At 48.4% G+C, this 27,262-nt stretch overlaps 2 protein-coding genes across 4 annotated transcripts in view; one reads left to right on the top strand and one right to left on the bottom strand.

Annotated features, from left to right (window-relative positions):
* Positions 1–16,635, bottom strand: part of PAH (phenylalanine hydroxylase) — a 44,018-nt gene extending 27,383 nt beyond the window's left edge. The window contains exons 1-4 of one of the 3 annotated variants that reach the window (XM_086610303.1): positions 16,554–16,635; positions 16,287–16,411; positions 11,980–12,087; positions 801–984 (exon numbers count right to left, since the gene is read on the bottom strand). In XM_086610303.1, the coding sequence (XP_086466429.1) occupies positions 801–984; positions 11,980–12,087; positions 16,287–16,328 (334 nt within the window). In that variant the 5' untranslated portion in view covers positions 16,329–16,411; positions 16,554–16,635. Of the gene's footprint in view, positions 1–800; positions 985–11,979; positions 12,088–13,130; positions 13,179–16,286; positions 16,414–16,553 lie in introns of those variants that run through there. The other 2 variants (XM_086610301.1, XM_086610302.1) reach the window with 2 other exon arrangements.
* A 9,713-nt stretch (positions 16,636–26,348) lies between these two features.
* On the top strand, positions 26,349–26,999 carry ASCL1 (achaete-scute family bHLH transcription factor 1). The gene has a single exon (XM_086610792.1). The coding sequence runs from the start codon at positions 26,349–26,351 to the stop codon at positions 26,997–26,999; it is 651 nt and encodes a 216-aa protein (XP_086466918.1).
* Positions 27,000–27,262: the final 263 nt, after the last annotated feature.

Raw genomic sequence — 27,262 nt, 5'->3', positions numbered from 1 at the left:
TGAATCAGGGCTGACAGTAACTAGACAGATGTGCATCCTACATGGAGATCCTTGTTGTCTCTCTTCTAAGTTCTCTCTTGGACAGAGAATATAGGAAAATGCTAAAAGTGTAAAAGCCCTGCAGTGACTTTCAGTGCTCAGTGGTCCTAAGGCTATGGGATGGTAGCCAGAGATTCAGAAGACGTGTCATTGGGCTTGATAAGCTAACCTATCTGCGCTAAACATGGTGGTATGGGTCCCACCTGGACCCCTGTTATTCCTTTGCGTATTTCTTGATACAGGTGTGTATCAAGAACAAAGGTTACCACCCTGTATGACTTGCCAAAATCTGTGTATATATATTTGACCTATTTAAAAACAGGACAGAGACTAGGAGCAGAAAATAGATGTACCTACAACTTCCTGCACCATTTCCTAGGGATTTAGAAGTTGAGCCCTTAGCCTGTAACTCCAATCCTTCTTTGATCCCTGTTAACTTCCGTAAGTAATGTGACAAGCTACTGCAACAAGGATGTCTTTAAGAGACTATGAGTGCTGCCAACCAGTCAGACAGATGACAACATCATAACACCAGTTCCCAGGAGACCTAGTCAGAAGCATGGCAGAAGATGGAGCATGGCAGTTTACACTGAGAGAAAATCTCCACATGGAAATCTTACGACATAGGCAAAATAGGCAGAGAGAGAGAAATACAACTGTACAGATCCAAGAGGAACTCTTTTGCCACAGGAAAAAGAAGTCATTTAAGTATGTGACATAATTATTGCTTGTCAATGTTGTCGCTGTCAGTGTGTCCTTACCAGTGTCCTTCTTCTTTGTTCGTGAAAGCTCATGGACGGTTGCTCCGATATCATTTCTCAAGGACTTGATGATCTTGTCCAGTGCTGGGACATTCTTGCCTTCCAAGTTAATGAAGAATTCATACTCATCTTTGTTGAGACGGGAAGGTCGGGACTCAATGTGGGTCAGGTTTATACCTTTTTCCTATGAGAAAGAGAGATTTTGGTCCCACAGGGTTTGGAGGAAGAAATAGGACATAAACACTAGCTAAAATTTATGTGCCGATCAACAACCCATACTTTATAATCCAAATAACTCAAAAGTACAGACTTGCCTCTGGTGACCACTGGACTGAGGACTTTCACAACAGGAAGAGAGACAAAAGGAAGAACGAGAAGGGTGTAGGATTCATTCTTGTGCAGAACAGCAACATAAAGACTATGCACTACATAGACCTTCGAAAAACATGAAAGCAGGATACAAGTTGTAAATAGGCTTTGTATTGTAAATGGTGACTCCAGTACCGCAAGTACATAATGTGAGCTTGTCTGTGTGGACAAGAACATTTCCCCAGGATTAACATGGGAAGTAGGCATTCCACCTGGAAAGAACCCTCTCATGAGAAAGTGAATGCTGTATTTATGAGCATCTTGAAAGGAGATTGGAAAAGCAAGCAACTGGGCACCCGGTGAGATAAGCTTCCGCCAAGCCACTGCACAGTCACCTGCAAAGTCACCTGCACAGTCTCCAGGGCTGTGAGCAGGTGTTGGGCAGAGATCCAATGGGAAATGTGGATCTGCACCAAAAAGGCAGCCCAAGTTTGTACAAACAAAAACATGTGTGTTTCAAAACCACACAATCACAAAATCACAGAATCTATGAGTTGCTAAGGTTGGATGGGGCCTCTGAAGATCATCTAGTCCAGCAGTCTGCTCAGACAGGGTCTGCTAGAGCAGATTGCTCAGGACTGTGTGCAGTTGTGTTCTGAGTATCTCCACAGATGGAGACTCTGCAACCTTTCTGGGCAACCGCTCCAGAGTCTGATCACTCTCACGGCAAAGAATTCTCTTCTTTAGCACAGAAATTCAAATTCCATCTCACCAAACATCTTCACTGATCAGCAGCAGTTCCTCCTAGCTCTGAAGAAAGGGATCACTGGCAACTATAGTCCTGATGACCATGGCCGGTGGGTATGTGCAATGTCAATGTGCAAAGCAACAAGTAGCTAAAAATCCTATTTTTCCAGTCACTTAAACTCAAGCCCAGGAAAATCTACCTCAATTTAGCTGACCTCAAATCTTTTCCTGAGCACTGCAATTTGAATATGAAAATAATATGTTCTGTTTTTTGAGAAAAATCTTTTAAACTGGTTTCAGTTGGTGCTGACTTTACAACCTGACTTTCTTGTCAGGCTCACACTGGAGCTGTAGCCTTGGCATGCCAAGGCCAGGTCTGGGCTTCCATCCCCTGGGATGAATAGACGAACTCCTGGAGGAAATTCAGGCCTGAAGATCAACCACAGAAGAGCCAGAGGAGCTAACACATGGTGCTTAGCAGCACTGGAGAAGCTTTTGTTTTGCTGCTTAAGAAGGCTTTTGCAGGCTTAAGAAGACCCCAAACTCCATGGGGTGAAATGACGGCCCCGCTGGTGCCAGTGTCAAACCCCCCACTGCAGCAGGGTCAAGATTTCATCCATGAAGACGCGTTGCGAGGATCTGCTTGTGACCCACAGGAAAGAAAGAGGGAAGTTTTTTTTTCAGTACCTCCCTCTAGTTTGAGCTTCTCAAGCCCTTGAGGGTTTTCTTTGCTCCTCTCACTGCTTGCGCAGCGCAGGGGGGCATCTGGCTGTCCGTGGCAAAGGCCTCATTCACTGCACCACAAAAGGCAGTTTATTACTTGGTAGGAAACAGTATGCATGGCATTCCTCTGCTTCCTGCGTGTCGCACGCTACAGATGAACTGGAATTGTTTGGCTAGATACCAATACAATAAGTTGAAAAGGTCAAAAGCGCATTCGCCAACGGCCGCTCTTGAGAGACGCTGCCCCGGCGGGGCCGTCGGGGGCGGGAGAACCACCGCCACTGTCCTGCATCCCAAGAACAATTTGTTTTAGGCCTCCAGAGCCCCATTTCACAAACAGACCGCACATTGTACCCTCGGCTTGGTGAGGCGCTGGGAGGTGGGGCGGCTCCGAGCTGGAAGTTGGGATGACTCGGGGCTGGAAAGCTTTTGAGAGGGAGCAGGCGCCGGGGTCCACCGGCCCCCTGGCCACAGCTGCGCCACCGAGAGCAGTGCGGCAACGCGGAGCCAGCGCCCGCAGCCCGGGGGCTGCTGGGCTGCTCGGTGTGCCTGCCCACGATGGCGGAGAGCGGGTGCAAGACCTCCCCCGTGGAAGGCTCGGCTCAGGCATGCCGAGGTGCTGCTTTGCTTTCACCTTGCGCTGATGAGTCGGGGTGTTGTATTCTGTCTCTGCGTAGATCCACAGGGGAACGGGGTCTTGGGCGCTGACTGGGCTTTCTACATCTCGCAGAGGCTGTGATAACACGGACCTCTCTTCGGTGGCCATTATGCCCTGCTTCCCTCCCCAGCTCACAAGTGTTCATCCCTGCGTCAGCATCCCGTCCCTGGAGACAGCAGAGCTATTTGAGAGATCACACAGGTACCTCAACAATATCTGTTTTGTTTTGTTTTGTTTTTTTACTTTCCCACTGTACCAGCTCTCCAACCTGGCTTAGCAAACAGCTGCACCACCAGCGGCGCCTACAAAACGGAGGCTAGATACCCAGATAGTAAGTTGAAAAAGTCAAAAGCACATTCACCAACTGCTGCAAATGATGTGGGGGTTGGAAAAGAAGAGACAAGCTGCAGAGTGGGCACAAGGATGCTTAAGGCAGCAGGGCCATCGATGCCTCCCAAAGTACGGACACAACCTAAAAGAGTAGGAAAAAGGATAAAAAAAAAGAAGACAGAGAAGAAGGAGCTCATAGGGTCACCTCTTTTCTTACACCTAAGATAAGCAGAACAGCTTCCCACAGAGTGTGAAGCTGTTTTGCCGTTTATTTGAGGAGTGCCTGCAGCTCAGCAATGTGCCAACCCGTGACTGCTTTGTGCCGAGGCTTCAGACTCCACAGCAGAGAAGCTGAAGGGAGAACCCTTCTGGTGACTGTTTTCAAAGCAAGAATTCAGCAGCATATGCCCAGCTCCCTGAACTGGTGCTCCTGGAGAAACATGCTCTCATATACTGCGCCTTGCTACTAAGCCCCTGATTTCAAAATATTTACAGTGGCTCTTACTAGAGTTGCTTTACGAATCTCAACTTCATTCTAGTCCAACTACTCCATCTAGTGTTTAATCTTCATAGTTTCACATTGTTCAAAACTTTTTTGAATCCTCAGTATTGCCAAATCTTGCAATTTCTCACTGTAGTTGATGCTTTATTTAAAGCTGCAACTTCTGGGGACAAACGGTCACCTGAGAAAGAAGAGTGAGGGCATTTTTTTGTTTAGTTGTTTATTTTGAGCAGTTTTCAGTCTCTCCCTGCTTCTCGTCAGGGTTATGCCCGGCATAGAGGTTGAGTCTCTCCTACATGGACACATCCTATCATACAACCATGTGTCTGCTGGAGCACTTCTGTATTGGTAGAGGAGGGGTAGCTGTTCACCTTGCATTTATTTCAAAGCAGGGTACTAGGCCATTTCTAACATACTTTTTTAGCAAGTATTAACAACTCGGAACAGATTTTGCCTTGAGGACTAAGGGAAGCATTGTGTAACACCTAATGGAGATCACAGGGGTACAGTATTGCTAGATCCCTTGAAGTTAGCAGAGATCACTCCAGATTTCTTGGGGTTTTCTTTCTTAAAATCTCCACTCCTGGGGGTGAAAGATCTCAGCTTTCATTATTTGAATATCCAAGTTAACTGTATCTTTATCACTCCCCATCAGAGAAGAAGTCTCAAGACATGTCCTCAGCACTCAAAAATCAAGTTAGAATGACAGGGATTAGGGATATAGATATCAATTTACAACAGAGGCAATAGTGGATGCAGGAGGAGATTGCCCATCTCCCTGCCTACCTGTCCTGGTTTCGACTGGGACAGAGTCAGTTCTTTTTAGCAGCTACAAGAGCTCACTGTTTTGGTTTTAGTCTGGGATTCATTATGAGAAGAATATTGATAGTGCACTGATGTTTAAAGTTGGCACTGAGGTCTCAAGGACTTTTCAGCTTGTTGTGTTTTGCCAGTGTGCAGGAGCACAACAGGCGGGGGGGGGGCATGGCTGGGACAATGGGTCCACAACTCCCCTTGTGATTTGAACTTAGATTTAGGATTGAGGGCCAAACTGGCCAGTGGAGTATTCCATATCATGCAACGTCAGGCCCAAAATATAGATGAGAGTTGGCAGGAAAGAAGGGCTTTTGCTCTTCCAGGGGTTCTCACTCTCAGACTCTTGGAGTGTTATCTCCCTCTCGCTCTCTTTTCAGACCTCTTGCTCATCTGGGATTATGGTGTCAGGATTTATCTGTTTTGGAACTGTTTACCAGGACAGGACAGGTGTTGGTCACCAGGTGGTGAGCAATTACATTGTGTATCACTTGTTTGTGTATATATACACATATATATAAAAAAAAATTAGTAGTAGTGATAGTAGTAGTAGTAGCAGTATTATATTATATTATATTATATTATATTATATTATATTATATTATATTATATTATATTATATTATATTATATTATATTATATTATATTATATTATATTATATTATATTACATATATTTTTTCAGATATTATTATATTATTAAATTTTTCTTATCGCAACCCACAGTTCTCTTTCCCTTTTCCTCTTTAACTCTCTTCCCCATCCCTTGGAGGTGGGGGAGGTGAGTGAACGGCTGCGTGGCCTTTAGTTGCCAGCCAGGCTAAACCATGACACTGCCTTACCCCACAGTGCTGCATCTCTGCCTTGGCCCCAGAAGCAGCTCCAGCCCCTTCCCCAGGTTATTCCAGTTATGCCATCTCAACTGAGCATCTCCCGCACTGCAGCTACCCCACACCAGCAGGATCAAGCCAGACTGGTGTTAGACTATGTCGGCAGTCTTGCAGATGTCACTGCCAAAAGAACTTAGTTCTACCCGCAGAGAGTTTAATGGCCTGACCATTGGAAAAGAAAAGTTGTGTTTTCATAGCTCCATGGAGAAGCATTCAGTGGGGATGGATACTTTCTGGGAATGTTATGGGCTACTGCTTCCCATGGCATTCATATGTCCTTCCGCTACTAAATGCTCTGGTATATGGTTGCTAAAACTAAGTACAGCTTCGAAATCCACCTGCAGCTTGTTTTCATGACTGTTGTCATTCATCAGAAGACCTCACATTGTTACCAGATGAAGAGCCATCAGCAGCTAATCAACATTCAGTGAGAACTTGCACTTTCCTAACACACACACACACACAAAATTTACATGTTCTTTTAACCCTTGCCACGGACTAGTTCAGGGCTTCCTAAAGGAGGACACTTTCAGAAGGACAAGTAGAAATTCAGTGTCTAATTTTCACAGGACATCAGAGGAGTTAGGAAGTTACAGTGATGTCTTCAGCCATGGTTTCCCAAAGTGAAGGCAAAGGAAGCTGTCTGGTTCAGCTTTACTGTCCAAGAGCCTGCTTCTCACCTGAAGACAGTGCTTCCCCATCTTCTCCTTCACATCTGCTAGGGTATTCCTCGCATGACAAGCTCATGGAGGCAAAGGGACCCAGAGCTGGCCCCTGCAAGAAAACAGTTCCAAAGGGCAGCTGGCCCTGGAGAAGCCCCTACTGTCCATCATTCTTCACTTCTGCTCCAACCCTAAGGTTTGGTATGAGGCATTCAGCACAACCTAGCCACAAAACACGTGGAGCAGGAGAAATCAAAAAGCGTATATGACAACATATGGCACTGCACAAGCAGCTAGCAAGAGGGCACTGCTCTCTTTAAACACATGTTGGTTTACTAGATCAAGGAGTCCTGCTCTCCTGGCTCTGGAAAGAGGAGAGCTCAGGCTAAAGACATGGATTTGAAGCAGTGAGTTCAGGTGTAGTAAAACGATTGTAACTGTGCACATGTACACTGTGATGAAAAAAACAAGTCTTTTGGTAGAGGCATGTCTGACCTGTTCACCTATCACTGCAGGCACATCCAACACACCCTCTGGCCAAAGCAACTGCTTGTCCTGATTTGGAAACAACCCAAAACACTGCTGAGCCAATATCTTCCCAAGGGACAAAGAGATAACAGTCACTTTGAACTTTCTGCTGAATAAAGCAAGCTCCTAAACAGAAAAAGAGCACAGTCATCTTTGCTGGCTCTGGAAGTGCAGGGTCTCATTTAGCACAGCTCGTTACTCCCATCCAGTCCTCCAATGGAGAACTGAACTTCCTCCCACAGCGCGGTGACTTACTCTGGGAGCAGGGGTACTACTCAGTGCAAATCTATGGGGCTGCTGTTGAGCTAGAGCCCTACCCACTGTAAGTAACACCACTGACAGCTGCACCTCGTACTGAAGTCCTGCTCTGCATTTGGGAAGGTCACATGAGTGAAGAGAAGATGGAAGGCTCCTCTCTGAGAACGGGTTGAGCAAACTTGTAATATACTCCAACACAACGTTTGCCACATACTACAGCTGATATGTCATCTTCTACTTGTGAATCCATCAGGCAAAGAACATTGGAGGAGATTAATGTATTCACAAATGTACGTGTAAAAATTTCAGTTAAAACTGACGGTAATCCTTTTTGCATATTGGAATGTTTAGTTCTGATATTTTTAATGATGAATTTAACTTTCAAAATACCAGTCTTTGAGGGAGGACAAATTTTTTTTCCCCTCATTTTTTTTTCTTTCAGAATGGACTTTGTTGTCTAAAAAAGTGATCTCAATTTCAATAGGCTTTTATCACTACAGAGAAAAATAAACATTCCCATCAAGTGTAACACTCAGGATAACCCAAAATGTTCTGCTTTACTTTTTCAGTTTTGATAACAAACCTGGAAATTTTGTCTTTTTCTGACCTGGACTTCTACTCTATAGCTTTTTGATGTTTCCAGTGAATCAGAAAAAGAAACATAATTCCACAATAACTATTCTGCCTTCTTGATTTTAAGCATGATATTTTACTTACGTGGGATGTTCTGTTTCAGACTAAGGTATTTATTCAAGTTTTGGCTTCCTAGCTATCATCTTCTGTAATAGTATGAGACAAATAAACAGCATGTGGCTGCACCAAACAGTGGCTTAGAGTACAGCAGGTCCTATTGAAATGGAGTTGGTGTAAAGACTCTGGTGATGGACTTTTGCTGTATCTATGACCACTCTCAAGCCTACGATGAGGACAGAGGCATTGCCCAAGCAGAACACATAAGGAAGCTGTACGCGCACTAGGACAGATAAAGATTTTTGACAAATAGGCTTTTCAAGTGCAAAATAATTGGGTTTGATAACCAGAAAGTGAATCTTTACTACATCCCAATATACACGCAGAGCAGCTAGTGTGGAAGCAAAGTGGATTCAGTTTTAAATCTGCCTATTGCAAGCCATGATTGAGCTGCACATGATAGCACATGTCAGAGTGTGAGTCTGGCCCTGTGGACACTGCCTTTCCACAGGGAAGGTGGAGAAAAGACTGCAGGGACTGTACTGTCAGCAGTGGCATAGGACACCCTGGGTACAGGGAGAGCAGATTAATGCATCCAGGTAAAGATTTGCAAAACAGAGGGTAGACAATAGCTAGAGGTCAGAAGAGCTTAGGAGCCTGATGGTGTCTGATTTTGGGGAGGGGTGTCTTCCTGAGTACTGCTTATTTTTGTGTGCGAGACTGAGAAATGTCTCTCCTCCCACCCAAAGTGGATGTTGAACCTTTCCTTTCCTGAACAGAAAAAAAGAGTTCAGGTCTTTGAGAAAAAAAAACAACAACAAACATGCAAGTGTGCAACACTCTGTCAACTGCATGAGCAACCCTGAGGGATGTTTGAGTAGGACAAACAGTAATGTTTCCCCAAAACATTGAAATTCTCTTAAACTTGATGTCTCAGTTACAGGATGTAATTCTGTGCCATGAGCGTTCTCTGTGTAGCCACTGGCCTTGTGTCTTCATCTACCTGGATATGAGGCTCCCCTACCTTCAGTTCATCCTGGCCCACAACCAGGGCTTACCCAGTTCATCTGGGCTGTGTTTGGATACTACTTGCTCCCCTGGAAGGTTTGCCTTCTGAGTGAGTACAGATAACATCTGGACTGGGGAGCAGCCACAGTGCTTGATGAGTGAGCAGCCCTGGACCTCCTGTCATCCAGGTGCAGGGCCAGCCTGGAACACAACACAGCTCCCTTTGGGCTCTTGCTCCCCATGGAGATGAAGTTGTGGTGGGGGCTAATGCCTTGCCAAGTTTCACCTCAGCACAGAAATAGGATGTGGGCAGGATGTGAACCTGGGAGTGAGGAGCTGCTCCTGCATCTTGGGCAGGGACACAAGAGTGATTGAACAGCCCTTCCAGAGTAATAGACATTTTTTCTCCAGCTCTTAAACCAAGGAGAGGATGAACCTCCTCAGGTCCACACAGACACTTCCTTTACAGAAAGGTAGCCTGGCTGCTGACGACACCACAAGATCTCTCCTTTCTTTAGGTATCCCCCAATTCCCTGTGTCTCAGTCTGGGTCTTGCTTCCACTCTTTTTTCCCTGTCTTGAGACAAGATTTATTTTCAAGGCTTTCATATTTACAGCTTTTTTAACTCTCCTCCTCTCTCCTTCATGTCCCAGAGTAGTTTTATAGACTGGCTGGAGAAGAGGCAAAATCCTTGAAACCCAGTGCTGGAGGCACTGTCCCTTAATCGCTCCCAAGCTTGAGCTAGGAGGAGCAGAGGCCTGAGCCGCTCTCTTTGCCTGCGTTCCCACGCACAAGTGCCCAGAGAGATCCCAGCAGCCTGGGCAGCCCCCAGTCTCAGCAAGGAGCAGATGGGTTCCAAACACGCCACACATGGCCATCAGCACCGGCGGCCGCACAAGGTCTGGCCTTCCACGGGGGTCGACAGCTGCAGTACCGCGTCTGCTCCGGGGAACAGTCTGATCATATTTTATGGCTTTTGTGTTTTCCTTTTTCCTACTTCATGTGGTTGCATGAGCCAACGACAGTCAGAGCAGCCGTCCCACATCTCCTCCCTGTGCCACCCCTCTGAGACAAACCCACTGTGTTTCCATAGCCCAGAGCTGAGCTGGTGACAGAAACCCTGGGGACAAGGCAAGAGGTCTCCCTGCCCAGAGAAGCCCACCAACAGAGTGTCGGAACTAACTCCTGCAGCTAACTTGCATCTCACAGTTGATTTTATTAAGCAGGGAAGGGGTAGAAGCAGAAAAAAATCCTCTCAAGGTCTTCCTCCTTGTCCCCACCCTTCACCTGCCCCTATCTCTGCAAATGTCACTGAGCACAAAGTCTGTGCCTCCAGGGCACCATGGTTATGGCCCAGGTTGGAAAAGGTGGAGGTTATCTCAACCATGCGTGCACATGAGTCTTACACCGCTGTACACAGGGTGAGGACCTTTGCACCGAGCTAGAACAGCCCAAGGGCTGCTCTGGTTTACACACCCCAACACGCATGAATTCACTAATGACAGCCCTGAGGAGCTGAAGCTGCAGGCCAGGCTTGTACCAGTAAACGTCTTTCCTCCAGCCACCCATCCTTTTCCCTGCTACATTGCCAACAGCATCCAAAACTGATATAAGAGCTCCTATGCCAGGTTTCTGGTCAAGCCTTGATGATAGGGGGGACTGCAAGTTTTCACAGAAAGAATTGGCTTCATTGGGATGGGAAACCACCCAGCCACCCATGCCCACATCTTTAGCTGAGCCCCATCCCCTCAGCTGTCATCAGGGTCACTGGGGAAAACCATGACTCAGTTGATCTAGTTTAGGTACCTGCTTTGGGGCAAGAAGAGTCACATCCAAGAAGTGCCTACTTCTCTCTTTCCCATACTAGCTCCCCTGCAGATTTTCCTTTAGAGCTGACAGTGAATTGGTTAGTAGACAGCAGCGCATTTAACCAGAGAACATCAACAGCCTCCTACAGACATGCACACCACCGACATATGGACGTTTTGCGAGACTGTATTACAGCGGTCAATTTACAGATTTAGACTAGCTCTGCTGTCATTGGTATGAATTTCCCTTCATCTGAATGAATCAAATATATCCTATAACTCATAATTATTTTGCATTTGTACTAATATCACACAATCCTTTCATTTCCTAGTGAATTCAGTTTATGAATGGAAAGTATGCAGGCCACAACTTCTTCCAGTGTTCTGTAGGAAGGGCTGTTTTTAGGCACAACCATTACATGATGATGTTCTTAAAAAAAAGGAGTTACAAAACCAATATAACAGTGTATTTGCTTGAGAGAACTGAGTACACAGCTCTGTGTATTGCAACACAACCATCCTGAATGGCAAGGATTTTGTTCTTTTTAAATAGCATCCATGACATCTGGGAAATATTTCTGAAAGAATAAATAGGCACACAATGTCCTGAAAGGTAGACAGCTCCTTATTTCCCCAAAATCTTTTAAAATCAGTCAGTACAAGTTGCTTAGTCCCTTTGGTGTAAATTGAGTGCTGTCATTTTGGTGCTGTTTTGCAGATACCCTCTACCCTCTCTGTAGAAGTACCACTGGTGGGAGATGGTCGGCTTATTTGTATCAGATTTACTGAAGTGACAAGGGCTAAGAGGACGGTAGCTGCTCCCAGAAGTACTTCATGCAACATGTGCACTAAGTCACACGGCTCACGTGCAGGTTGTATTTGCCTTTAAAGACATATACATATACATCTTTAGATGTCAATCTCAGGTTACGACCCAATTCACTTCTATCTCTTACTCAAGCAGTAACAGTGGAATATTTCCTTCTTAAATGGAGAAAATGCATTTTTTTCCCTCTCATATCTGTTAAAAGTAGAGGTTTGAATTTAAGAGTTTTAAATCAAATTTTAACTTAAAAAGGCTACATCTGCTCCAAGATTTTAAGGGATTTTAACCCCAGAAAACAAATGCATGCTGTTTTCCCCCATTATGGCAATCAAATTGAGTTACAAACATGACCACAATACCCTGAGCAAATGTTGTTGCAATGCAAAAATGTAAAGACCTGATCAGGTCACCTGGAGGAAAATATTTACCTCGAATGTGCGCAGAACTTTAGCCAACGCCCCAACTTCTTCTTTCAGAGAGAAAATCAGAGAAATCACACCATTTTTATTTGAGGACTCTTCAATGTACATAGATTCCTGAAAGAAAATAAACGAAAACAAACAAACGATTTACATTCACCCTAAGTGTCAGTTTTGCTGTGCTCCCTTTCCCTTTTGCACTGCATCAGCAATGTAAGGAGGGTATAAAGTTGCTTTAAGTGGGAATCAAGGCAACTGTTGCTGATAGAAGTAGAGCAGCTCTGGGGCTGCTCTGATTTAGGATGGTAGAGACACAAATCCTTTCTCTCAAACTAGAGCCCATGTGGAAGAGAGATAGTGAAAAAGGACATGAAAATAGTCTAATATCATCTGTCTTGCTTCATCTCTCGAGTGTATCAAGCTCAGGGATGACTGGAAACATTACTGCACTTTGGTTTCAGCTACAGCGCAAAGACCTTCCCTCAAGCTTTCTTTTCATTAACACTCAGGATTAAGCAGAGCGATGTAGATGAGCTCTGTGCAGAGAGGCAGGCCTTGATCTATGTTTCCCTTCGGTTCTGCTTGTGCCTTCCAGGTAGACCCAGGAGAAGTGCTATTCACAAGAAGGATATGGATGATAGTTTAAAAACAAAAGAACAACAACAAACCAAGGGGAAAAAAAAGGAAAAATGTTGGAGCAAACATTTAGATCTTCCCTAAATCCCACAAGAGTTCAGTTAGGGCAAGTTTGTTGTTTTCATCTATGTTTGTTCCCTTTCTCTTATTGATTTTCTGCTCTGCAAATTCCAAAAGGCAATTTCCAGTATTCCCAAGCAAAGAGAATGTTTATTTTAATTATTTTCTTGGTTCTCACTACCAGAATGTCTTAGTATGTCTCAGTACATGCATTTGTTTTCAAAACAACCCTGTTAAGTAAGGAAGAGTTATTTCACCACTTGAGAAATAGGAAACTGACTCCTGGAAGGGGGCTAGATTTTCAAAATTATCTGGGAACCTGACATGGCAGGTAAGTGCCTACTGAAACATCCAGAATTTCTTAATCTCTCTAATGTTAGAGTAAATTTGATCCACAACCATCACAAGCTTTTGGAAGTCTCATTAATGCCTTATCTGTTGGGAGGCTTTTAACATCTACTGACCTTGGGCAAATTCCCCCTGGTTGGTATTTCAAAGCTCACACCAGACATCTGCAACATAGACAGGTACTGTTGTAACAAGTCCTGGGCCAAAACTCGACCCAAGATATCCATTCAATTTTTCTTTATGAAGATCTGTATTTTCAGTCAGAGCCTGTCCTCACTATATTGCTTAATTTAACACATAAATCAGAGTATAAAGAGTCTCAGTTCCCAAATATTGTCCTTAGAAAAGACAGTCTTTGTAGCAGACAAATTAATAATCAAATCCAGCTGCCCTGAAGCCATGAAGTTCTTGGTGGGACTACGTTTTGTGAGGCAGTGTTATAAGGATTTGCCTGCTTTTGTAAAGTAAATAACTGGCGATTCTTCAGCGTGTCTCTGAGACTGCTGCTAACCTGAGAATTCATTGTCAGAGACTGGCAACAGATTTTTCTATCAGGCTTTATTTCTAGAGGTTGCAAAGGTTATCCAAATGTTTTCCACCTTTACGGGGAGCCTCTAGTAGGAACTGTAGTAGAAATACTGGTTTTATGAATCAGAGGGAAGATTGTCACCTGTCCAACTGTGACACCTCCCGCAGTATCTTTGTGTCTCCTGAGTCCTCACCCAGCCAGGGTAGCCCAGCTCTTATGTGATGGGTATCAAGAGGAAAAGCAGTTAGGAGTGATGTTGCAGCTGGCTAATGAAATCCATTTACATCTCAAGCAATCACAAAGGAAAACAATGACAGAAGTCTGTTCAAAGGCAAATCAAACATCAATAGTCCAGAAATTTTGATAGTCTAACAAAAAACGTCATCTGAAATATTGTCCCAACATTGTTTTGCCCTTCTGTTTTCCCCCACCACAACCAAAATTGATCCTAAGGGCAGAACTGTGCTACACCAGTGTCTGCCCAATGGACTGAGAATTTGGTTTTCATGGTCTGCACTGGAATTGTTTTAAAAGCCATTTAAAATACTTTCACCAAGGCATGCTGTGAGGACCAGCTTCTATGGCAGGTTGACTTGAATCTATGTGACAAAGGAAGAATATGTGGTTTGAACACCTGCAGGGGATATAATGCAAGGTTCAAGTCCCGCAATGCAATTCTGATGTTAATTGATCTCTATACATCACGAGATTACCCAAAAATGCCTTAAAAACTTTCTTTCCAACCCAGACGGATTCTCATTGGCCACTAGCCTTGATGTGTTGAGATCAGCCACTTTCAATCTGTCCTCACTCATTTTCCCACTCTTGTAGATAGATTTATGTTGGTGCTTAAAATTAAGACACGTTGCAGCAGGGAGTAGGCATTCATCTTGCAAACAGAGTGACAGTTGCTTCACTTCTTGCACATTTGCACACACGCTCACTTCACTGGAAGATCTTTGTACAAACGTTAGTTCGTGCCTGAGTCAGCCCACAGAGATGACAGCTTTCATTGCAAGGAGAAAGAAGAGTGAAATGATTGTTTTCCTGGTACTCAGTTCTTATCAATGTATATGGAGGAAATATCCATCAATACACACTGGAGACAATATACATTGACATATACATTGGAGGGTAATACACATCAACATAGACACAGGCACTCACATTTATTGCTGAGCTTTTTGTAGTATCTGTGCATAGTTTTAACAGTTGATCACAGTTTATCCATTCTCAATTCTAATTTCATGTTTTTCGACATATAGAGACAAGTTGCAACTTTGGGATAGTTCTACTGTTCTGTTACTACTGCAGTTATGACAGAGTTGAATACGTTGTTTTATTGTCACTGAAATGTTGCCTATATGACATGAATATGTGATTTATAAATACAGCATGGAATAAATAAAGATCTAATTTTCTTCAAGCTCCTCTTTTTTTCAGGAAGTAAAATAAGAACCAGTTAATGAACATGACCATCCATTCCTGGACCTAGTACAATCTCAAAGATAGGTGATGTGTGCATGCAAGGATGGGTTTACCTGAGCACAGTGCAAATCTGTGGTTTTAGTTGACCACTTCCCACATAGATTGATATTGCCTGTCTGACACATATGGCAGTATTGAAGGTTAATAACACAGACCTGTCAGCCTTCTAATCCATTTCTGAGCTGGTTAGATAAAGCCCTTAGAGTGAATTCCAATGCTGTTAAAGCCAAAGGAAGTTTTGCTTGCTGTTTCAGTGAGAGAAAAATTTCACCTCTGTCATAAATTCCAGACTTACTAGACATACAAAATACTAGGGGAAAAAACATGGAGAAAAAAAAAAAAACACCAAACAATTTCAAAGCAAATAAGATTCCTAAGTTACTTCTGGAAATGGAAACAGTTTCCAAGTCAGGTTTAAGCTTAGATGCCCAGTTCCCATAGATGTCATTGGGACCAAGCAATTATATACAACTTGGGAAAGTAGCCAGGTGAGACCCTAGAGAATTGTTGTGGGAGTGCAGCCTCAGCACACAAAGCAGTAGGAAACCAGGCTTCCTTGGCTGCTCCGCTCTTACAAAGGCTTGTCAAAACTGAAGCCCTTTTTTACACATCTTCTGCAGCTTGCCTCTGGCTTCAGCAGCGTTGCAAAGGACATAAATGCAGAATTTGGTCCTAATAATTAACCATGCTGGCCTCAGGTTATGTTGCTTGCCCCTCCAGTAACTATAGCACCTGTAATCGAAAGGCATGGGCTTCGGGACTTTCTTGTATTTCCCAAAGCAAAAGGTTCAAATTAAGTCAGTAAACATTCAAAAAGGAGATGTCAGAGTCCCAAAATTTAACTAATAGCTCCGCCAAAAGAGCACGTAAATTCGGCTGCTTTCCTTTAACAAAAGAAGGTGGCTTTCTGTCATCACACACAGGTTTAAGACCTCTAATTAGCTGCTGGTCTTTTTCACTGCTGCTTCTTCTCCCTGCCATATATATAAGGCTACTGTTTCAATGTTTATTTTTGTTGTCACTGCACATTTGCGAGCACAATTAACAACAGACAAGTATGCCGGCTGCCAAAAGGGAGGACAGTGGCAACCAGGCGCAGCAAAGAATCAAGACAGACACATCGAGACAGGCATGTTGTTCCTCCCATCTTGGGTCACACTGCCTCTCAGAGAGCAGGGACAAGATTTGTGAGCATGGGGAGGCTGAAGCCATAGCCTCCCCTGCAAAAAGCAGGAGCACAGACTCCACTGCTTACCTGGAAAGGATCGCCATTCATTTTGCAGTGCTGTGCATCCATGTTGCAGAGGCAGGGATGCTCACTCAGGGAGGCCCCTTTGCCGCTGCAGATGAAGCCTTCTGACCTTACTACAGTGGCCAGAGCTCTGTGCAAAGGTATTTAAAGTGGAGCAATTGAAGCAAAGCCATCCCCTTCCTCCCCCCTTCCCGAGCTCCCTCCACTGGACACTGTGCCAAGGGGGCGTTCTCCCTACACGCCCCCCCCACCCACCCCTGGCACATGGACAAACCACCCCCCCTGCAATTCCCACCCCAGCACGTAGCAGCTCTCCAGCATATGGTTTCTATCTGAGCCCAACATGGACGAGCGGAATGCTTTGAATTATCAGCCTTCCAGCTCCTGATCAACATCAGCCACTCTTTTCATTTTTGCATATGAACGCGTCGTCCTTGGTTCAGCCTCCCCACCGTCCGTTCCCATTGTTGTGTGCGTGTTCAGCCTCAGGTGGGTTTCCCATTGGGGCTCACTCCATGTGACCAGAGATCAGATGTTCTCCACTATCTGCTTTTTGGATGCCAGACATGGGGCCAAGGAGGGCCGTGGATTTGTGCTTTAGTAGGGCCTTTTGGGCTGCATCCAAGAGGTCAGAGAGCAGGAGACATCGTTCCACACACCAGGCATGGGAGAGAGATACCCGGTGCAAAGGAAGCGTGAGACACAAGTTAACTGTGTGAACCTCACACTGGGATGTGAGTCTGGACGTTGAGAAAGAGAAGGTGGTAAAGGAAGAAAAGGAGCAGGGGAGAGTAGGTCAGAGCTAGAGGGCAGGGCAGGAGGACGCAGAAGAACTGCAGAAGATGCATATGTGCTTGTATATAGCGTCAGCCGCAGAGAGCTACAAGGGGAATGGGGTGGGGTGTGTGAATAACTTCAGAAAAGGTTGGTAAAGGATTGGTATAAAAGAGGCCAGATTTGGTTTAGGAAGAGTCACCAAAGCAGTTGAGGGAATACTGTAGCCCAGTACCGGAGGGCAAGTGAGCAGCTGGTCAAGTATCTGTCTTGTTATACAGAAGGATGATGTCTATACTGACACAAGCTATGTCAAGGCAGGTAATCTTGCTATGTTTTAGTGATAAAGATGAATTATGTGGAATAGCAGAATCATCTCTTTACAGTTTTTTTAGTCTTGAGGGGAGCTCTACTGCATGCACCACAGTCAACTCAGACTGGTGAATACTAACAAAGACTTATCATGAATTAGTTGTACTTAAAAAATCCAATAGCTACTAAATCCAATCAGCCTCACAGTAGGAAAACTGAGTGGAGTCACTTTCAGAAATCAGTCCAAACCTATGTGGAACCCCATGACTGCGGAGTCAGAATCCAGCCCACTGAAATTATCAACTGTATAACGTGCATCTGAAGTAACTCAGTGCTTTGGATATGAATACATACCTTTTTCAGAGGAGCTGCTTGTTTGTGCATCCTATAGCTACATCCATGCGTAGAAAGCTACTATCTGAAGTGACCAGCAAATCTGTGGTACGGGCTGGCAGGTCCAGGTAGGCACCCAGATGCGATACACGAGTAACACATGGGCCCTGCTGACACTGTAGCAGCAGGTGGAGGCAAGGAGAGATGGGGCAGTAAGAGAAAGGGAGGTTTAACCTTGGTACTTGCCAGCAGTATGAAAACTACTATTTTTTTATCTGCTCAGCCAAGAAGTTCAGTATGGGAGGCAGTATTTTGTGTCCTGTCTTTGTGCAGATCAGGCACAGCAGCCACTGTGCAACACTGAAGGCCACGCTGCAAAAAAGAACCATGAGATGAGGATGGTGGCAACACTGATTACAGTAGTCCCCGTGTAGGGCAAGACGGACTCCAACAACTGGTATTGTTTACTTTCCCAAACACCGTGCCTCACTACCTGGTATATTTTTCAATGAGATTTTAGAAAACCTAAATGCATGTCCTACGGCTGGCCAAAATAACTGTAGCATCCAAAGTCATAAACTACTTTTTCTGTCATTTGTTTGTGCCTTCCTTCTTCTTTCTTTTTCCTTCTCTTTTCACTAATCTTTGATCTCTTTTCCTTCCTTGTAGCTTTTATATGCATTTAATCTTTTTCAGCTTTCTTCCATCCCTCCCTCTCCTTTTCTTACTGTTACACCCTCTGTTTATTCTACCCTGACAGTAATGGCAAAGTAAAGTGAAATACCAGCTCTGCAAAATATGGCTCACACCATATCCTTGTAAACATATATTTTGACTCCTCCTACCCCTTGCTTTTTCTATTTATGTTGCAAGCTTAGCTCTTACTCTTATTGCTACATAACCATAATAATATGACCAATGTATTGCCACCAGTTCACTGCTTAATCAGTCTAGACTGTCAGAGGTTGCATGGTAGCAAAAGGCACTGGCTGGGGGAAGCAAAACTCCTTCTTGCCAGGAGAAATTCCCAAATTCTCTTGTTCTGGAGAAAAAGCGTGTGTGTGTGTGTGCAGTGCCATTACAGTACAAACACTCTATTGCATCAGTATTGGTTACCTTGGATCATTTCAGAACTCAAATTACCTGAGCTTCCCTGTCCTCTTCGTACTATTAGTCCAGCATAGAAAGCATAGGTTTGTCCCCTGTCAGTGACATTGCTAACTGGGATTTCCCACTTGGGTTTCAAGTTGTCTCATGTGTCAGGTTCCCCGTTTCCTGTTGCTCACCAGCCTGGGCTGCGGCACCAAGGACGCTGTTGCATCTTCCACAGCCAGGAGGAAATGGCCTGCCTCTTGTAGGCAGGGTCGGTACCTTGAGTTGATTAGTTAATTAGTTCATTATATTCAACTCAATCCAGCTGGGTAATAATGATCTGATGCCATAATTCCCCCTTTTTGTTTTACAATTTTTTGTTTTCACAAAGGCTTTAAGATGAGCAGAGACCCAGTCCATTCATCCAACTCCAGCACTCTTCCCTCCCGCAAATACTACATTGGGGCTTGCAGCTTTACCTTCTTCTCCAAAGGACTCTCGCTCGGGCTCCTACTCTTTCGGCTCGGGCTCTCAGCTCCGGTGAGTGAGTCAGGGCTTCTCAGGGTCTCATGGATGTATCACGTCGGGGTCACCAGTTGTTGCTCACCAGCCTGGGCTGCAGCACCAAGGACACTGTTGCATCTTCCACAGCTAGGAGGAAATGGCCTGCCTCTTGTAGGCAGGATCGGTACCTTGAGTTGCTTAGTTAATTAGTTCATTATATTCAACTCAGTCCAGCTGGCTAATAATGATCAGATGCCATAGTTTCCTGGGTGAGCACCTAAGTTTTGGGTCTGCTAGTTCTGCTCTGGGCTCTTGCTACAGCACCGTGCAGCCCCTCTCCTTTCAACCGTATGCAGATATGAACTGATGTCCCACACTGCCACCATCTAAAAAACACCTTTTTGTCCTCAGAAACATACCCTCACACCCACATCCATTCCTGGCTGTGCTGCTCAGCACAACCAGGAGGGCTCTTTGAACAGAAAGTTGGCCGGTTCCCCTGGCCAGCATGATGCAAGTTCGAAGGGTCATGGACTTTGGCTGTTTTACAGGGTGCTCTTTCCCGCCTCTGCTTTTAGCCAGTATTTGCAGAGCGGCAACTTCCCCAGAGCTGCGTGTTTTCTGGTTTGGGCAGGGGTGTCCCTTCCCATGCACGGACACTGGGACCATCCTTGGCCTGCAGCTCCCTGCCTGCCCTGCTGCTTCAGGGTGTCCCAGTCGATTTAAGGAAGCAGCAAGCAATGGAAAGAAGCTTTTCTAGTAAAACCAGAAGCTCTTGAAAAACTCCCAAATGAGGATTCAGTGAATATCTCAGGGGGTGTGTGCGATGGCAGGGAGCAAGGAGGGTCCCCCCTTGTCAATATCGTGTATACATTTACCAGAGGTCTCCAGGTGCCGCAGCTCTCCATTACGTGCCAGCCAGGCTGCGTCTCCTCACATCCCGGTCTACGGTTGAAAAACCACCCAACCACCGCATCTCCCATCCTTGCAGAGTCAGGCTCCCCGTATCCTCCTGCCGCCCGCTGCTAAATACTTCTCGGCTGCACCCTATCCCCTCCCCAGAGGGTTTTCCCCGTCTCCTTCTCTCTGGAGCGCGGCGTGGCCGGGAGGTGGCACTGTGTCCCCATGGCAGCGGCTGCCAGAGCCCGGAGAGGGGCGGCCGGAGGGGGGACGGGGGGCACAGACACCCATACATCCGGCTGTCCTCTCCGCCTGCCCCCGGGGAGGGGGGGGGTGGTGGTGGTGCGCCTCCCAAGCTGGGACCGGCATCACCCCAATCCCCCTCCCACGCCTCCTTCCACGGGACTGCCGCCTCGAAGGCGCCGGGAGAGACGCCCCTCGGCCTCCAAAATTCAGCTCTCCAAAAACTGGCGGGGGGGGCGCAGCCTGGTGTGATTTATCTCCCGGGGCTGTGATGGACGCGGGACGCGTGGCCGCACAATGGGGCCACCCGGCGGGGCCGGAGGGCGAAGGGCCCCGCTCCGCGGGCGCGGAAGGACGGCGGCAGCGCCCGGCGGGACCCGCGGGAGCGGCGGAGGGGCGAGCGGGCCGGGGCCGGGGCCGATAGTGGGTGGCTGCCGCGGCTGCTGCTTTTTTTTTTTGCTTTTTTTAATTGCTTTTTTTGTCTTTTTCTTTTCTTTTTTTTCTTTTTTTTCTTTTTTTTTCTTTTTTTTTTTTTTTGCAGCCCTATATGCAAACTGTCACTTCAGGTTAGCACAAGACCTGGTGCAGCTCATTAGCATGAGCTGTATCTAATATGCTTAAAACCTCTAATTATTTATTATGCCCTAATTGGCAGCCCAAGAAATGTCTGCAAAGTGATGGGTGTTCATCCCAAGACGCCTTTCGAGAAGGATTCAGCGGTGTCCCTGGTCAAATGTCATTTTTAATTCTTCATTCAGGGCACAGGCTTTCTTCCTCTTGTAGGCGATGCAACGCTAAGAAACTCGTTCAACTCGCTATGTCGAGAACTAGCCTCCCTCCACCCTGGGCAAGATGGGCAACAATTACTCAGGAACACGATTTAGTGCTCAAAGTCCTTCTTTCTGTGAAAGGACGCTTAGGAAGAGACGCTAAAGTTTATCAAATATGCGAAAGTGTAGGCAGATGCTCCTTGACAATGCCTTACCCGAAGGAACAGCCATCAGGCAAAAATCGCTTTCCTGCCCTCTGAAAGTAGCAAAGTTTTGAAAATTATATTCATATAGAAACTGTTTCAAAATAAGTTTACCTCTCTGCGGTTGCCTCACACACACACAACCCCTGCCTTTTTTTTTATTCCCTTCCAAGTATTATGTTTCTTCAGGTTGCGCCAACTATTTATTTATCTTATTCTTTCCCTCTTTCTTTTCATTCATTATGCTCTCTCCCTCTCTCTCTCTCTTTTTTTTTTTACCCCTTCCTTGTGTGTGTGGCTTCTCGGTCTGATCTGTAGCTTGTTACCACCCACTGCACGCTCTCTCCTGCAGCCGAGGTGTTTCTATACAAACTTCAGCGTCCAGTTGTCATATTAATTATTACACTGAGTAATGACTGAAATAGTCAAAATAAGGGGAGACTCAAGAGAGCTTTTTCTTGCTGCTCAAAGATTCAGCAAAGAAGCCTTGCAACAAAGCACTAATTGGTCCCCAGAAATACTCTGACAAGGCATGGAAGATAGGTTTCATAAAGCCCAGCAATTGTGAAGGGGGAAAAGATCCTTGAATAGACCCCACGCTTCTTTTCTAAACTCTCTTGCTGAGCAAAAAATGGACTGCTTCTTGAATACTGGACTGATCTTGAATGCTATACCCAGCAGAGAAAAAAATGCACCATTTATTGTAAGTTTTTTTTCCAGCTATTCATGTGTTCTATGTGGAGAATAAGCTGGTTTTGTTTACCATGAAAGACCTTTTACTTTATTTTCACTCTTGGGGGGGAAGCTGGAAAGGGGAGGGGGAGGGCGAGGGGAGGGAGAGAAACACATGTGCCCAAATTCAGACGAGCTGCCTACTGTAACAAAATGGAGTGTAACAAATCCTACAGAAGTCCCGAATGTATCGATTCTTTGAAGATCTATATAGATTAACGACTTTCGTTCTGCTTTTCCAAGACGGCATTTAATCATAACGTAAATGGCCTTTAAAAAAGAAAAGGGAGGGGGAGGGGCAAGGCGTACCGAAGTTTAAAAAAAAAAAAAAAAAAGCAAGGACTTCAAAAGACCTTATGAGTGTGGTTACGATTTAGGCACACAAAAAAGCCACTATAAAATAATGACAGTTAAAGATTTAAAAAAAAAAAAAAAACACAAACAAACAAACAACAAACAAAAAAAGCCCAATGAAAAGGGCAAGGGCTATTTATCATTATGTTAGAATTAGGAATTTCGAAGTGCAGGTGCAGGACTCTGCATACGAGCGGCTCGAGGCGGGGGACCTTGAAACAATATTTATTATCTATAAATCTGGCAGCCCCAGAGCCCTTACTCTGAGCCCTGAGCAGACAGGGGAGGTGGCAAGATTGGCATCACCTCGGACAACACGGGGGGGTGAGTTTGTTCCCCGGTGGCAGCGGATGGAGAGGGAAGGAAACGGCTCTGCCCTCCCCTCTCACCTCCCTTTCCCCTCCTGGGTCCCGGAGCCGGAGGAGCCGAGCGGGGATAGAGTCACGGAGGCAAAATTACATGCGAGTTACACTCGGTGACCTCTGGGACTCACGTCTTTTGCCTTTTTAAGAGCCCTCTGCCACTCGAGAAGGAGAGACCCAGAAAGTCCGGCCTCATTCTGCCATTTCGGGGAAAAAGGGCAGGAATGTCCCCACCTGGTGTTTCCACACTGGTTCTAGTAGTGGGCTGCTCTGGAAGAATTGCTCTGTTTAAACGTATATATAGTTTACAGGGCTGCAATTATTTTGGTATTTCTGTTGTGGCTTCTCCAAGCATTGAGATTCAAATTGCAGGGCTGGTTCATTACTGGTGTCCCACTCAAAAGATGTCACAGTGCAGAGCTGATGATGCAACAACTATTTCCAGTGCAGGGAATTCTGATGTCAGACAAGGAATGTTGAACAAACCATCCAGAAGACTTGGAACTGAAGAGTGAGAGCTTCCTACACAAAACAAAACCAAATGTTGTGTCCTGATTAGGTCCACTGTCCCACCCAAGAGATATTAAAATGATGTAACATGTCTCACATGTGATGAGCTAGTAGGCTAAAAATCAGAAACTCAGTGACCAGTGTAGAAGGCCCTGAAATAAATATGAAAGAGGTTAGACCAGACAGAACTACTTCACCTTCTTCATCATTCAGCTGCATTAAAAGCTGCCGTGTTAAAAAATTCTAAAAGACTAGTTAGCAGGTGCATGTTAGGGTTCTGCCGTACCACGTCCCTGCTTATCTCTCTTTAAACTCATATGCCCAGTCAGGGTCAGAGATGCAGTGGCAGACAAGAAGCAGCGATCTCCACAGCTCCAGGCTGCTGTAATTGAGGCCAGCAGCAGAGCCAGGCTTATTTTTGCACTCATTTCCACCAAAACCTGAACAGGGCCTCTGCAGGTCCTCTCCTTCCATTCTTTAGGGCTGGTGTGAGCACCAGGGATGAAAGTCACCTGCCAGGGACTTTCTAGAGCCATAATCTCCTCTGTAGTAAGACTGTTGTATCAAGGCTCTGCTTTTTTTTTAAGGGGTTAGAGTGCACACACCTCTGAGTTTTCAGAGTGGAGAGGTGCAGAGAGAGGTGAAAATGAGACAGAGCTGACTGAGGGTAGAAAATGTGTTAAAGCTTGTAGAGGTACGTGGCTATGTGAAAGGCAGGAGGGCGGGGAGAGGCAGCCACACTGGTGGCCAAGAGTATGGCCACCAGCATGCCCGGTGCTGAGCCTGGCCACGTCTCCCAGGCTACCCACACCGCTGCAGCCCCAAGGTTCGGTGTGGCCTCCAAGTCACACCAGCCTCAAGCTCGCAGCACCTTAGCGCTGCTTTTCCACGTTCGTCCCCAAACCACAAGCAAGACTTCACCTGGAAGCAGGGGTAATTTCTCCTGCATAGGCCAGGTCCATCCCGACTCCCCAGTTCCAAGCAAATGCCATCGCCTGCTGGGAATGGTGATGACCTGCTCCCACTTTGCAGGATGTCACCGGAGGCAGTAGGGGCTTGGAGAGTTTCCCAGGACCCGTAAGCAGAGGGCACGACCTGGGAAACGGGCTCTGGCAGCAAAGGGAGAGCCAGCTCCCCATCTGCTTGCTCTGCTCTGCTTAGCACACCCACACTTGATTGCACCCTCTGAGACAAACCTCATGCCGGTTGGCAGCATTTAGGCCTTCCGGTACCGTCCACTTTGGATGCACCCAAGAGTAAACCCCTCTTGGGGTTCTTTTTTGCCAGACGGGCTCACCCCTTGGCACTGGGAATTTCGAAGGGGTAACTCAAGGTGACTTCTCCCGAGGCTACGCAGGCTGCTGCTCGGAGCAGCGCTCCTCCTAACACCGCACCGGTTCACCCGCCGTTGGCGCAAGCTAATAGAGCCATCAGGCATGTGCGGTACCGAGCACACGCCGCTCCGGCCGCCGTGAGGGGAGCAGCCCTGGGCGGCGGGTCGCGGACGCTCACGAAGCTCAGGCGAGCGAAGGAAGTGGTACCGGGCCGGGACAAGGACGAAACCGCCCTTTCGCGGTCCCGCAGGCGGAGAAGTTTCACTTCCCGGCTGCCTGCGCACATGCACAAGCCGCGTCCCGGCGCTGGCGAGGGCCTTTCTCCCGCGGGCACGCACCAGCCCGCCCGCCCACGCCACGGGATGCCTCCGTGCCAGCACTTCCCGCACCGCGGCTCTCCCCTCCGAAACCTGGCAGGTGCCGCTAAGGTCGCCCCCGGCCCGCGGGCACCTCGGCGGCAGCCGGAGCAGAGGATGCCCCGCACCTCCCGAGGCTGCCCGCACCTGCTGCACCCCGGATCTGCCGGGAGCCACCCCCTCTCTCGCCCTCGTCCCGCAGCCGCTGCCGCCGCAGCAGCGCTCCGGTGCGCACCCCCTCGCCCTCCCCCACCCCCCCCACCTCCGCGGGGAGCGGGACGACGCGGCAGCAAACGGCGCTCGGGTACTCCCCCTGCCCCCGGGCAGGGCTGCCCCGCGTTCCCTTTCAACTGCGCCCCTCCCGGGGCCGCCATCCACTCCCCCCACCCCCACCGCCCTCCCCGCGGCGGCCCACGCGCGCCGCCTCCCGCCCCGTCGGGCCGCGCCCACCGCCGCCGCCCCGCGCGGCGCCCCGGCGCGGGTGTTTGCTCAGGGCCGGGAGCGCGGCACGCGCCGGGCGCACGCACTTGCAACAACAAACCCGCGAGGGGTGGGGGCGGCGGGGAGGGGGCGGGGGGAGCGGGCACCGGGGGGCGGCGGAGGGGGGCGGGGGGAGGCGGGGCCGCGCGGCGGCCAGCGCGTGTGCGCCGGGGGCTGCAGGGGGGGAGGAGGGGGGTCCGTATGTCCGTGTGTGTGTGTGTGCGCGCCCCCCAACCCCCCCACTCCGCGCTGAAAAGGCGGCGGCGCTCCGAGGCCCGCGGCCGCTGCCGGCAAAGCCGGGGAGCGTGGAAGGCGCAAGGTGCGGAGTGTGCGTGTGTGTGTGGGGGGGGTGTGTGTGTGTGTGTGAGCGAGCGCGGGGGGGGAGTGCGTGCGTGTGTGTGTGTGTGTGTGAGTGAGTAAGTAGGGGGGGGGGGGGGGGCGAGCCCCGTCCGCCCCTTATAAGAGACACAATCCCCAGCCACTTTTTTGCAAAAGGGGCTTTGCAAAGCAGCCTGCACACACGCGAGCGCCACGAGCCTCCCCGCGGCCGCCGCACGGAGGGCGAGAGGGAGGGGGGCGGGCAGAGCCGCCCGCCAGCCCCGGCCGCCCGCCCGCCCGGCTCCGCCGCCCGCTCCTTTCCCCCTGCCCTCCGTCGCCACCTGTGTCTTTTCTTTTTTTTTTTTTTTTAAGCGAACGCCGCAAATTAATTTTTTTTTTTCCTTCTTTTTATACTTTTTTCGCTGGTGGGGGGGACGGGCACCGGCCGCCGCTCGGGCGCCCCCGCCTCGCAGGACGCCCCCGCGCCCATGGCCAGCGGCAGCCCCGCCAGGATGGCCAGCGGCGCCGGGCAACCGGCCTTCCTGCAGCCGGCGTGCTTCTTCGCCGCGGCGGTGGCCGCCGCCGCCGCCCCACCGGGGCCACCGCCGGGGGCGCCGCCGCCGCAGCTGAGCCCGGCGGGCGGGCAGCCCTCGCCGGGCGGCAAACCCTCGGCGCCGCGGGCCGCCAAGCGGCAGCGCTCGGCCTCGCCGGAGCTGATGCGCTGCAAGCGGCGGCTCAACTTCAGCGGCTTCGGGTACAGCCTCCCGCAGCAGCAGCCGGCGGCCGTGGCGCGGCGCAACGAGCGGGAGCGCAACCGGGTGAAGCTGGTGAACCTCGGCTTCGCCACCCTGCGGGAGCACGTCCCCAACGGCGCTGCCAACAAGAAGATGAGCAAAGTGGAGACGCTCCGCTCGGCCGTCGAGTACATCCGCGCCCTGCAGCAGCTTCTCGACGAGCACGACGCCGTCAGCGCCGCCTTCCAGGCCGGCGTCCTCTCTCCCACCATCTCGCCCAGCTACTCCCATGACATGAACTCCATGGCGGGCTCCCCCGTCTCCTCCTACTCCTCCGACGAGGGCTCCTACGACCCGCTTAGTCCCGAGGAGCAGGAGCTGCTCGACTTCACCAGCTGGTTCTGAGCGCCGGTGGCCCCAGCGGCAGGTGGGTGCGCGCCCGCGGAAGGCCGGGACGCCGCGGGACAGGGGAAGCCCGGGGGACTCGGGGGGTCGCGGGGCAGCGGGGGTGCAGCCTCCCGGGAAGGGGGTCGTAGCCGGGGTGGCCCCGCAGGCGGGCGCGGTGCTTAGGAGCGGCTCCGGCAGCCCGGCGCCGCGCTGGTCCCGGCGCGGCTCTGATCTCCTCTCTCTTTTATTGTTACAGGACAGTTGCAAAAGGGAAAAAAAAA

Source organism: Tauraco erythrolophus, chromosome 4 (assembly GCF_009769465.1).
Source record: "Tauraco erythrolophus isolate bTauEry1 chromosome 4, bTauEry1.pri, whole genome shotgun sequence".
In the NCBI taxonomy this organism is placed as follows: domain Eukaryota; kingdom Metazoa; phylum Chordata; class Aves; order Musophagiformes; family Musophagidae; genus Tauraco; species Tauraco erythrolophus.
The sequence above is the reverse complement of the archived record's forward strand: the minus strand, read 5'-3'. Positions and strand labels throughout refer to the sequence as shown.